The sequence below is a fragment of the Lactuca serriola genome, chromosome 2 (genome assembly GCF_051521515.1).
Source record: "Lactuca serriola cultivar US96UC23 chromosome 2, Lser_US96UC23_V15, whole genome shotgun sequence".
NCBI lineage: Eukaryota > Viridiplantae > Streptophyta > Magnoliopsida > Asterales > Asteraceae > Lactuca > Lactuca serriola.
This window is the reverse complement of record NC_136409.1, coordinates 213,572,606-213,586,802: the sequence shown is the minus strand read 5'-3', so window position 1 is coordinate 213,586,802 and position 14,197 is coordinate 213,572,606. Positions and strand designations below refer to the sequence as shown.

Genomic DNA, 14,197 nt, shown 5'->3' with positions numbered 1-14,197 from the left:
GAAAACTTTAGTGGGATCATTGGTCAAGACGAACAACCAGTGGTTAGACGCAATAACTAGTATGGAGGAAATGATGGTCGTGGGTGCAAGTATAAGGATTTCATGGCATCCAAACCACCATGTCTATCCGGAAGCCTGACGCCGGTACAAGTTATGGACTGGGTCTCCGAAATGGAGACTATGTTTGAAAGTTGCGAATGCAGCAACAGGCAGAAGACCGCTGTTGCGATCCCTCTGCTAAAATCTGGCGTGTTGAGTTGGTGGAAGCTGTTAGCTGACTCTATGCCCAAGGGAGAAGCAAGCAAAATGTCTTGGGAAGACTTTGTGGAACAACTAAAACTGCAATACTGCTCCGAGCAGGACCTTCTGGAAATCAGTAATGAGTTTCAGAATTTGAAGAAAGGGAAATTAAGCGTTACTGAATACGCTGCAAGTTTCACAAAAAAGATGAAGTTTATCCCATATTTGGTGCCTACAGAACTCTCTAAGGTCAACAAATTTGCCCTTGGACTACCAGCGGACTATGGTCCAATGGTTAAGCAAGCAACCACATTGAAAGCCGCCATCTGGGCTGCTAGAAATGTTGAGACCCAGATCAGGGAAAAAGGTCTGGAAAGGTCAGAGGTTGGCGAGAAAAGGAAAATCGATGGATTTTCAGGGTCTAGCAAGAAAAGTAAATTCTCGAAGTCTAGTTCGAGAGGAAGTGGAGGAAAGGTAGAGGCGAAATGGTGCGACAAGTGCAAGAAGAAGCATCATGGGAAGTGTGGCGGGGAAACCACATGCTTCAAATGTGGAAAGCTAGGGCATTATGCCAATGACTGCACCTTCACCAAGAATGTTTGTTATGGTTGTGGTGAGGAGGGGCACATCTCAAGGGATTGTCCGAAAAAGAAGGAAGCAGCAAGACCCAACATTCCGCCAAAGCCAAAGGCGAGAGCATTCCAGATGACACTGGAAGCTGCTAAAGATGAAGCTGATGTCGCTTCAGGTACCTTTCTCGTTAACAAATTGCCTGCCCAAATTTTATTTGATTCTGGAGCCAACTACTCCTTTATATCGCATGAATTTGGTAGAAGACTAGCTTTGCCTGTTGTTAGACTAGATAATGCTTTATTAGTCGAAGTTGCTAGTGGCAAGTTTGTACCTGTTAGCCATCGTATGAAAAACATCTTAATTGATCTGAATGGGAATAAGTTCCACGAGGAATTATTGCCTATCGAACTTAACGGTTTCGACATCGTTTTGGGAATGGATTGGATTAGCGCCAATGATGCCGAAATTTTATGCAAGAAGAAAATAGTGAAAGTGAACCCGCCTGGGAAGGAATCGTTTATGGTGTACGGAGATAAACGTAGAGTAAACTCTGGAATCATTTCTCTAATGAAAGCCAGAAAATGTTTGACCAAGGGGTGTACATCATGCTTAGCATTCGTGATCGACGCTAAGAAGGAAAAGAAGGTGATGCAAAATATTCCTGTTGTGTGTGATTATCCGGAAGTATTTCCCGAAGATCTTCCTGGATTACCTCCCGATCGACAAGTAGAATTTCGTATCGACTTGTTGCCCGGAACAACGCCAATTGCAAAAGCACCTTATCGATTAGCACCGACGGAGATGCAGGAGCTAATGATGCAACTTCAGGAGTTATTGGACAAAGGTTTCACTAGACCTAGTTCATCACCCTGGGGAGCTCCGGTGTTATTCGTAAAGAAGAAAGATGGAAGCATGAGGATGTGCATTGATTATCGAGAGCTGAATAAGGCAACAATAAAGAATAGATATCCGTTGCCGAGGATTGATGACCTATTCGATCAGCTACAAGGTTCGAGTTATTTTTCAAAGATCGACCTAAGGTCAGGATATCATCAGCTAAAGGTAAGAGAGCAGGATATAGAGAAGACTGCATTCAGAACGCGATATAGACACTACGAGTTTTTGGTTATGTCGTTTGGACTAACCAATGCTTCAGCAGCATTCATGGATTTGATTAACAGAGTTTGTAATCCGTTCCTTGATAAATCTGTGATAGTGTTCATAGATGACATTCTGATTTATTCAAAAAGCCAAGAGGAGCATGGAAGACACTTACGAGAAGTGTTAGAAGTCTTGAAGAAGGATAAGTTGTATGCGAAGTTCTCCAAATGTGATTTTTGGATTCGAGAAGTCCAATTCTTGGGTCACGTGGTCAACCAAGAAGGGATAATGGTTGATCCAGCGAAGATCGAAGCTGTGATGAAGTGGGAACAACCGAAAAGTCCCACAGAGATCCGAAGCTTTTTAGGATTAGCCGGATATTACCGAAGATTTATCCAAGGCTTTTCTTCGATCGCTAGTCCATTAACAGTTTTGACCCACAAAGGAGCTACTTATGCTTGGAATGATAAGCATAAAGAAGCATTCGAGAAGCTAAAGAAGAAACTATGCGAGGCACCGATACTTTCTCTACCCGATGGAGTTGAAGACTTCGCTGTTTATAGCGATGCGTCTGGGGTTGGATTGGGTTGTATTTTGACCCAAAGAGAAAAGGTGATAGCATATGCGTCTCGACAGCTGAAAGAGCATGAAAAGAACTACCGACTCATGATTTGGAGTTGGCAGCGGTAGTTTTCGCTCTGAAAATATGGAGGCATTACCTCTATGGCATGAAGTGCAAACTTTTCACTGATCATAAGAGTCTCCAATATCTCTTTGGTCAGAAAGAGTTGAATATGAGACAACGACGCTGGCTGTAATTACTTAAAGACTACGACTGTGAGATACTTTACCACCCCGGTAAAGCCAATGTTGTTGCTGATGCTCTCAGTCGGAAAGTCAATCTTGAAAGGAGAAGGCCAAGAGCGTTGAGAATTGAAGTTGTCTCGACTATTTTGGAAAGTATCAAGAAAGCTCAAAGCGATGCTTCTGAGAAGAATGATCGGAAGGAGGAACGTTTGGGCAAAACGTTGGTGTTCGGTGTAAACAGTCACGGACTGAAGGTGTTCCAAGATCGGATTTGGATACCTAAGACAGGAGGAGTCAGAGATCTTCTGATGGAAGAAGCTCACAAAACCATGTACTCGATTCATCCCGGTAGCACAAAAATGTATAGGGACCTGAAACCCTATTATTGGTGGCCGACGATGAAGCTCGACATTACGAAGTATGTGGCCGAGTGTGTGACTTGTGCAAGAGTCAAGGCACAACATCAGAAACCATACGGGAGTTTAGAACCTTTACCTGTGCCTATGGGTGAGTGGGAAGACATTGCTATGGATTTTGTCACTAAACTACCCAGAACAAAAAGTGGTCACGACATGATTTGGGTGGTCGTTGATCGATTCACTAAGAGTGCGCATTTCATAGCAGCCAACGAGAAATTGTCTATGGAAAAGCTTGCGAATTCTTACGTGAAGGAAATTGTGAGGCTTCACGGTGTTCCGCTAACGATTGCGTCAGATCGTGATAGCCGTTTCACCTCACGATTTTGGAAAAGTCTACAAGAGGAATTGGGTACCAAGTTGTGTTTAAGTACAACTTACCATCCGCAGACTGATGGACAGAGCGAACGGACGATACAAACACTTGAAGATATGTTGAGAGCGTGTACCTTGGAATTCCTAGGTAATTGGGATGAATATTTACCTTTGGTAGAATTTTCCTATAATAATAGTTTTCACTCGAGCATAAAGATGGCACCTTATCAAGCATTGTATGGACAGAAGTGTCGTACGCCGTCCTGTTGGCTTGAGGCTGGGGAAAAGCAGTTTATGGGACCGGAGATAGTCCATCAAACGGCTGAAAAGTTGAAAATAATTAGGGAAAGAATGTTAGCAGCTCAAGACCGTCAAAAGAGCTACGCTGACAAAAAGCGAAGACCGATGACTTTTGAAGTTGGAGATTCGGTTTTGCTTAAAGTCTCGCCGTGGAAGGGACTTATAAGATTTGGTAAAAGGGGAAAGTTAAGTCCAAGGTTTATTGGACCGTTTAAAGTTCTTCAGAGGATTGGGAACCAAGCTTACAAGCTCGAACTACCCGAAGAACTGAATGGAATTCATAACACTTTTCATGTGTGTTACTTGAGGAAGTTCACGGGAGAAGTTCCCGACATAATTCCACTTTCGGAGTTGAGGATCGCTGAGAACAAAAGGTTGATTGAGGAACCGGAGGCAATCGTTGACCGAAAGACTAAGAAATTGCGACGTAAGATGGTTGCGTTAGTGCTTGTCCGATGGAAACACACGAATGGACCGAATCTCACCTGGGAGACGGAGAGTGACATGATGAGTCGCTATCCGCATTTGTTTGCTGTTGTGTGATTCCGGGGACGGAATCATTCTAAGGTGGAGAGAATTGTAACGCCCGTGTTTCTGGGCTTGCCATTTTTTAGCAATGTAATAGTCTAGGTTAACCTTTGTAACCCAGTTTGAAATAATAAAAATGTATTATTTGTGAATTTGTGAATTATGTGAGTTATGTGTTTATTTGCTTAATTATGTGATATAATCGAATTAAGAATAAAATAAGCGTCAAAATTAAAGTGTGAGATAAGCCCGATATCTTTGCATAAAGTTGTAGTGGTCGAAACAAGGGTTCCGGAGATATAAGGAATGCCAAAATCCGAGTTATAACGAGGAAGTTATGACCTGTCGAAGTTTCGCGACAAAACCGGCACGACGTCGAGTGACGTAAAAATATGAATTTAAGATAGAGCGATATTTAGCCTTAGCGATCTAAACGAAAGTCGGAGATTTCGTTAAACCGAGACCGTGCATAAAAGGAACGCCTAAATCTGACTTCGTACGAGGAAGTTATGATTTTCTGAAGTTTAGACTGGGCAGTATGCAGCCCGAATACTCGATTTGAGATCGAGCGGTTTTTAGCCAAAACAATCTAAATGAGAATCGAAGATCTCGTTGTTAGTAGCGAAACGATGAAAAGTTAGGCGAGAACGGACGTCAGACGAAGAAGTTATGAATTTATAACGAAGTTTTTCTGTCCCGGCCTTCTAAAAATAAATAATAAAAATAAAAGTCAAAATTAGCCAACGGGGTCTAAATGAAAGTTGTAGAGTATGGTCTGACCTTCGCGTGGATATAAAGAACGTCGAAACGGAGCTCGTATGCGAAAGTTACGCAATTTAGAAGTTCGACGAGTCAATTACGCCCCGCGTAATTTGAGTACGCCCCGCGTACTCAGGCGGATGCAAGTTGCCTGACCAATACTCGAGTGCCACAGATCGACGCATGCAGTGACGTCAAAATACGCCCCGCGTAACCGAGTACGCCCTGCGTAATTTGAGATTACGCCCCGCGTAATCCCAGACCCTCAGCCTATAAATAGAACTCGAAATCAGCCATTTTCTCTTGTTCAAACTCTTCCCTCTCTCTAAGTTTTGCCTCGATTTGCGTGCCAATCATATCCCGAAGCCCCGGTATTATTCCCGAGCCCCGAAGTAAGATCCGAAGCCCCGAGGATCCCGAAGAGCGTTATTCCCGAGCCGAAGCTCTGCCCGCGAGGAGTTCGATTTTGGTGGAGATCTTCCAGATCTATCGAAGTATACTACTTCTATAAGCCGTAGTGCTGTCGGATCATCTTCTGATCAAGTGAGTGTGTAGTTATTTTCTTTCCAACGCAATATTATGAAGTATTTAATATAAAATACGTGCTACGTGTAAATATTTTGTGGCTATATGTGTGAATGTATATTCACTCTCTTCTATCTCATAGATCTGCTATATTCTCTATGAAATACGTGTTATGTGTGTATGCCTCATCTGTTATGTGGAATATGTATTGATTAAAGCATGCTATACAGGTTTTATAAACAATGTATAAAAATGTATATTTTTATCTACTAATATGTTGGGTAGAACATGGGTAGATAATTGGTGTGAAATAAACAGATGAGAGGCCTCGGTGTTATTGGTGTTATTCTAGTCATTCAGCAGAGTATGGATGACGACCACAGACTATTCTAGACTGTCCTGTGGAACACTAGCAGGCTCATTACCTGTAGGTGTTGTGAACGACGTGTTCACCGGTGTACTCTATCCCCCACATGGTTGCCTTTAGGACACTTATTGTTGAGGAAGCCCCTCTGCAGTAATGTCCGTCCCGATGAAAATCCTGAAATAAGTTCCTTATAATAGACGTTATTTTTAGGAACGTAAGGTGAGGATAACGGGAATGGGTAATCGGGTTTATTGTTGATTGTTGTAATTAAATATAATTATTGTGGGTTTGAAAACCCTATATGCTCACCAGGCTCCCAAGCCTGACCCACTCAGTTGATTTGTATTACAAGAAGTGGCGCAAGAGCTTAAGATCGGCGAATCATCAAGTTGTTTTGTTTACAAGTCTGTATATGTATATATTTGTTGAACGACTTGTAATGTTATCGTTTATGCTTTATGATCTATATCGGAACATGACATCCCGACTTTTGATTATGAAATGAAATCATATTTCTATATGAAATGTTTTGATAAATATCTATTTTATCATGTTTTGTTTTGGGAACAAATTCCGCATCTCTTTTAAAATCAAATGGATTTACTCTGAAAATGTTTAAAAAGCATAAATGAAATCGGTCTTTTCTGGCCGAGATTTTGGGGATGTCACAGGTATCGTTTGATTCGGTGGCTACCCGATCCTTTGTATCGCTTGCGCTTAGCAAGAGGTTTAACGAAGCTCCGAGGAAGCTAGATTGCCCTTTAGATGTCCAGATTGAAGATGATCGATCTGTCTATGGGCAGTGATTGGTTGAGCCCTAATGGGGCAGTGATCGATTGTGAGCAGCAGTTAGTTCAAATTCGAACTCGAAGTGAGGAAGAGCTAGTGGTCCAGGGAAAGAGAGCTTAGAGTGGGTCGATGTTGTGTTGAACAGCGAGGGCCAGATGTTATATTCAGCAGGGTGGTTTCAGATTTGTTGCCTATGTTATGGATACCCGTGATAAGGGTAAGGAAATTGTGGATGATGTGCCTATTGTGTGGGATTATCCGCATGTGTTTCTAGAGGATATTCGAGGGGTGCCTTCGGAGAGGCAGGTAGATTTCAAGATTGATCTGGTTCCAGGTGCGGCTCCGATAGCCAAAACACCGTATCGGTTGGCTCCTCCCGAGATGTCGGAGTTGTCTACACAGCTGTAGGAGTTGTTAGGCAAGGGATTCATTCGACTGAGCAATTCTCCATGGGGAGCATCGATCTTATTTGTGAAGAAGAAGGATGGGTCTCATCGTATGTGCATTGACTACGGGGAGCTGAATAAGGTAATGATTAAAAACCGTTATGTACTCCGGAGGATTGATGACCATTTGACCAGCTTCAAGGTGCATATTGGGTTTCCAACATTGATTTGCGTTCGGGATATCATCAGATGAAGGTTAGAGATGAGGATGTGCAGAAGACAACTTTTCGGACTCCTTATGGTCATTATGAGTTTGTGGTGATGCCTTTGGGGCTCATTAATGCTCCAGCCGCGTTCATAGATCTCATGAACCGCGTGTGCAAGCTGATGTTGGATCGTCTGTGATTGTATTCATTAATGATATATTGGGTTGTTCTAAGACCCAGGAGCAACACGAGTTGCACTTAAGGGAGGTGTTGGAGACTTTGAAGAAGGAGAGACTTTTCGCAAAGTTCTCCAAGTACGAGTTTTAGTTACGCGAGGTTCAGTTTCGGGGGCACCTTGTCAACCAGAATGGTATACTGGTCGATCTAGCCAAAGTCGAGGCCATGATGCGGTGGGAGGTTTCGAACTCATAATGATTGTTTTGTCTGCAGTGAGCCACGGCGTGGTAGCATGTCTGCCACAACATGGGGATAAGATTATTCGCGACTGAGTTGTTTGTAACTAGAGCTTTGGATCATGGTTAGTTTCGTTAGCCACGATGTGGCCATGGACTGGCCACGACGTGGAGGCCAGTTGATGATGAATTTGACTGTTAACTTTGACCATGACTATTGACTTTTGACCTGGGTTGAATTTTGGTCAAATTGCTTGTTCTAAAGTATAGACTAAGGTGTGACCATGTGTGATTCGATAGGTTGGTTGTAGCACCGTGAGTCTTTTCACTATACTATGTAGGAATTAGGATGTTGGTTGTCTTTGTGTCTCTTGCATGTGTGTTGGACGAGGTTCGTTTGTATGTTGGGTGAGGCCTGTTATGTTATGCAAGGCCCAATGTTATGCATAATATGTGGTATTTTGGGGAACTCACTAAGCTTTTTTCTTATGGTTCTGTGGTTTAAACATTTTAAGCACTGTTGGTTCCAAAAGGAAAGCCTGACGTGATCGCACTGCATCCCTTGAAGTTTATTTACGCATTATCTATTTTTATTTACTCTGATATTTGGAATACATTTAAACATTGGTTGGTTTTTGAACAAATGGTTTTATGGTTTTTGGTGGTTTGAAAATGAAAGTTTTTACTAGTATTTTTGGGATGTTACAACAAATTCGAGTCGGGAAGAATCAATCACAAAGAATCCTGTTGTCTGCTATGGAGATAGATGAAATCGAAGCCTAAAGACATATTTTTCTTGGAGAAAACTAAGGCACGAACATTATTTAACTTATTCGTGAATTATGTTATTGATATAAGTGAGGGATGAGCCACGTGTGAGAACACCTTATTAATGATTATCACACGTAGCATGTCATGAATAAAACTGAAAACTGGTCATAAAGATTGAATGTATACAATAACATTAAACACTAAATGTGTATAAACTGGAAATTATATTACCATATTAAGAGGGTGTTTGCCAAAGCTTATAAAATGAGCTTTTTGACTTATTATCAGTTTCACACCTGTATAAGTCAAAAAGATTGTTTGGGTAAAAACTTTTCTAAAAACAGCTTATAGCTCTTTAGAACCTCCAATAAGTCATTTATCCCTTACTTATCAAAAACTCCTTATTTCACCATTAATTTTTTTTTTTTGACAAATATATCCCTTAACCTAAACCTACATCGACACAAAAATACACACCTCCATATTGCGTTTTGACACGAAATAAACTTAGTCCAATTTTTTTTTAAAAAAAACTCTATTTTGATACCATTATAAGTTAATAAACTATAAGTTAAAAAGTTAAAAACTATTTTATATAAGCTTTGCCAAACACCCTTTAAGTCATTTTTATCGGATGAACCTGGAGTAGCCGGTTATAAGGACTAAATATGTATAAAATAATAAATTAAATGGTCAAATACTAATATTTTTTTCAGTGACTAAATTTATATAAAATAAAATATACATTACTTTATTAAATCATTTTTCCTATAAATTAAACAATTTATTTTGTTTGCATAATTGAAAAGTAATTCGTAGAGATAAAAAATACTATTCAATAATATATAATCTATCATATTGTTTAAGATTATTTTACCTCGCTCTCTCTTTTATATATATATATATATATATATATATATATATATATATATATATATATATATATATATATATATATATATATATCACTGAAACAAAAAATATTTATAAAATATTTAAAAAAGAATTTTGAGTAAACTGGTATTCTGATAGTGTATGAAGGTTATATATGATTTTTAAAAATTATATTTGACAAACATGATACTATTATATTTATAGAGCATCCATAATGCATATTTTAATGAGATAACTGAAGAAGATGAATGCCTAATTAACATTTAATAGATTAAATTTTAATATTATTAGATATCATGTAAGTGTTTAATGGATATTAAGTTTAATAGTCCTTGAACTCTTTAAGAGAAAAAATTTTAAAAAAAATAATTTTTAGATATATATATATATATATATATATATATATATATATATATATATATATATATATATATATATTTCATTATAATTATAAAGTTATTGTAATTTTTTAATTAAATTACATGAAGAATAGAATTATTTGCCGTGATCTATTAAATTTCAAAAATTCAATTAATTATGAATTTCGTATGAGGATATGAAATTCTATATTTCGTTTAAACTTGGAACATAATATTTATATAGTAGGTGTGAGACTCGTGTAATAAACGAGTTTTTTTTAAATATAATATATTTTGTTAAGAATTAAACGTTTAAAAATTTACAAAACTGAATTTGAAAAAAATATCAATATTAGCCGTGAATGAACCAATTTTTGGAAGGTTTCTGCAAATTATCGTGAATTTAAAAAAGATTAGCCGAAAATTATATTTTTCAAATAAGAAGGTTGATTTGAATTTAAATTGAATTTAATACGTTAATTAACAAATTAAATATTTAAGTTTCCTTGTTTTTTTTATTATATTTTTGGATTAGATTTGTTTATAATTTAATAACAAAGCAAAAAACAACCACAATTTGTCAAATTAATTTAAATGAAATTGAATAAATAAAAAAAAATGTCATGTAACATGTTAAATTAGGTGATGACATATATCACAAAAGAATCTTAATTTATTAGGTATGAGAAAAAATTGGCTTCACTCACTCAAAGTACAAATTCAAAATTTTAAAAATTAAGGGGGTGTTTGAGTTAGCTTTTCACAGCCCAAAAGTCTTTTTTTTAAGTTACAGTTTTCCAAAAAATTCATTTTTCTTGTATAAAAACTCCAAAAATAGCTTTTAAAATTAGTTTTGCCAAACATCTTTTATTTATTTTTTTTCTTTTCCAAAAAGAACTTTTAGGTAAAGCTAAGCCAAACACATCCAAAATTTTATAAATCCTTAATTTTAAGTGTAATTTGCATCAAAAGAACTAAAAGAAAAACAAAAAGCATCTAAAAGGAGAAGAAAAAGAATAAAGCAAAGACATCCATACCAATCATCATCCTCTCTCCTTCTTTTTCTTCGACAGTTCACAGACTTCACGCTTCAAAGTTCACACACACCCTCTCTGCTGTCTTTCCCCATCATGTAAATTTTTTATATTTCCCATGGAAATCATGCCTTCCCCCGTGACCGATTTAAGCTCTGTAACACTCCAGATCTCCAGAAGAATATAGAAATCATTCTACCACCTCTCACTTTTCTTCATACCTATTCCGGTTGTAGTGGCATCGCCGGCTGCCGTGAAACAGTACGATGACCAGGAACTGTGGTGTTGAGAGCCCGTCTCCACGACCGCGGATCCACCAGACTCATCCACACGATACGCCTCACTTCCACTCCACTCTTTCCGAACGCAAGCTCCGCCGTTTCAATACTTTGATTTTCGTCTTCCGTTTAGCTGCCTTTTCTTCTGCGCTTTCCGCCGCCGTATTCATGCTCGCCACCAAGTCCGCCTCCCCTCACTGGAACGACTTCGGAGCCTTCCGGTAAACTTCCTGTGATCCCTCTTTCAATTCAACCGATTAAATTTCATTGATTTATGGCGAAATTGGAATATTAATTATAATCGTAACAAAAATTCCACAGATTCGTTGTTGCAGCAAATGCAATAGTCGCTTTATACTCATTATTCGAAATGATTGCTTCTGCTTGGGAGATTTCTCGAGGTTCTACCATTTTCCCCGAATTCTGCCAAGTCTGGTTCGACTTCAGCCATGATCAGGTTCTCTCGATAATTATTAACGGATTATTTCCATTGTGTCATGTAACTTTTTCTGAAAAATTCATAAATTTTCACCTCGAAACATTCGAAATTTTCACACCACACTAATGGCGCTAATTTTCTTGTGAGATTTATTTTCAAAAGAATGTTTGTATCTGCAAACACACACATACATCCGGACATACAGAGACAGTGATAGTAGTGAGTTAACCAAAACGATGTCGTTTTTGTAGGTTTTTGCGTACATGTTGCTGTCGGCGGATGCGGCGGGGACGGAAATGGCGAGACAGCTGAGGAGGGTTGCCACGTGTACGGCCAACAACGCGTTTTGCATCCAATCGGACATCGCCGTGGGGTTGGGATTCGCCGCATTTTTGTTTCTGATGATCTCGTCGTTGCTATCGGGATTTAGAGTCGCCTGTTTCGTGATCAAAGGCTCTAGATTTCATCTCTAGGGTTGTTTCAGGTTAAGAGAGACACACCTGATTATTGAGCGGGTAAAATTACAGTGTGAAGAGGATTGATTTTGTACGGTGTGCCCTGTTTGTCTCATTTAATGGGTTTGTGCCACGTGGCGGAGTGTACGATTTTCCCGTACTATTTGAGTATTCAAAGCGCTAGAGCAAAATGATGTGTTTCTCCATCCTCTTTTCTTCAAGACACTTCAAACATAAAATAGTAAAAACGCGCTTTGATTCGAATATAATATATACTTTTTAAATTAATCTTAGCGTATCTAAAAAAAATAAATAAATAAATTTAGCCTAATCTTCTAAATATGTATTAAAAAAAGATAAAAACTTAAAAATAACTCAAACATCCATTAAAATCGCAGCTTATTTTACTAGTCTGCGATTTCAACTTATGTGTCGCAATTTCGTCGTGCGACGACCCCATGAGCTCAAATATTAAAGATTGAAAAAAATATATCTTCTTTTTTACGTTTATAGTCGAACAAAAAATCTTCTGCCCCAGTTTATGTAAAGGTAGCTGATGAGCTCATCATATATTCATATTTGTTGTTTCCTCTAACTTTAAATAAGGATGTACAAATAATGATAATTTTGTTTTTTAACCTTAAATACTATGCACTCATGGGATCGGCCCATGATAAAATCACAGCCCAAAAAGAGTCATATGTGATTTGTAACTTTTTTGACAAATAATTAGAAGAGTAGGGTAATTTTTTTTCTCATATTTTAATTTCAGAAACGATTAATAGAAAATGATCATAAAAGTTATTATTGAAATACTAGTTTAATTATTTAAACAGCACATTCAGAATTTCAGATATTATTAACATTTGAATATTTGGTGAATTTTAATTGTTGGATTTGACTTGTTAACTAATTTTTAAATTTTACTCGTTTGATTCTTCAATTATAAAATATAAATGGCGTAAAATTTTCTCCCTATGTGAGAAACATGAGTAAAATCAATCAAGAAAACGTGTTATAATCGTATACAACGTGTTATATGACCTAGATAAGCAAAACAATCAAGAAAACCCAAATGTGGAAATGACTCTTTAAACATTTTAAAGTAGATAGAGACTAGTGAAATGATGATTGTGAGCTATACATAAACTATCGATATACACATCACATTATATATGCCACAGGAAATGGGCTAGTTGTAATTTTAGTCCCTAGACATTTTAATTTGCATTAATTTTAATTTTGGTGGTTTTTCATTTAATATATTCACAGTTTTGGACCGTGTAGTTCTTAATTTGTATCAACTACATTTTTAGTCCTATATTTTTTAATTTCAGTTTTTATAGTTTTGCACCCTATAGTTTTTTATTTGCATTAGTTAATAGTTACCATTTTAGTCCATGTAGTTAGGGGTGTAAATGTGTAATCGATTCGAGTGTTGCCAAGCTCGAAACTCGACTCGACTAAAAAACTTGGGCTTGAAACTCAATTTGACCTCGACTCGAGCCTCGATTTCAAACTCGGGCTCGAGCTCGATAAATTAATTGACATTTTCGAGCTCAACTCGACATATTATTAAAAGGATAAAGTTACATTACACTGAAATAGATATACAACTAAACTTGTGAGTTTGATTTGACTCAACTCGATCATGTAAATATTAATAAAATTAAGGGTAAAAGTATAAATGTAACTAAGCTTGTGAACTGAGCAAAGTATTTCAATTCTCGAGTTCGACTCGATAATATACTCGAGTAGCTTGAGCTTGAGTTCGACTCGACTTGAACAACGTCGATTTCGTGTGTTTTTCGAATTGGTGTCAAGTATCTCACGAAATGGTTCGATTCAGTTACACCCTTACATATAGTAAATAAATGGTCCCATGTGCAATAACTTTATTACAAAAATGGTGTCAAGTATCTCACGAACTAGTTACATGTAGTACATAAAGGTCCTATATGCAATAACTTTATTACAGAAATGATTCATGTTTAATGACGTTATTATAGAAATTATCCTTATTTAAAAGAAGTTATAGGAATTGGTCTTGGAATTGGGCTTGATGTAATAACGATCTTCGTGTAAGAGAACATAGATTAATAAACTCGCCACTTCATGTAAATATCCTACTAGTATATTTAAAATTTTTGGAGCACGTTTAAAATATATAGACATCACATTTATTTTAAATTTATGAAAAAACGTTTAAAATATTAGATACATGTTTTACATGCATTGAGAT

At 37.4% G+C, this 14,197-nt stretch overlaps 1 protein-coding gene across 1 annotated transcript; it reads left to right on the top strand.

Moving 5' to 3' along the window:
- Window positions 1-10,713: 10,713 nt before the first annotated feature.
- Window positions 10,714-12,161, top strand: LOC145088445 (CASP-like protein 4C2). Its single transcript, XM_079026803.1, has 3 exons — window positions 10,714-11,282; window positions 11,383-11,518; window positions 11,752-12,161. Exons 1-3 carry the CDS (start codon window positions 11,050-11,052, stop codon window positions 11,971-11,973), a joined length of 591 nt encoding a protein of 196 aa, XP_078882929.1. The 5' UTR covers window positions 10,714-11,049; the 3' UTR covers window positions 11,974-12,161.
- Window positions 12,162-14,197: the final 2,036 nt, after the last annotated feature.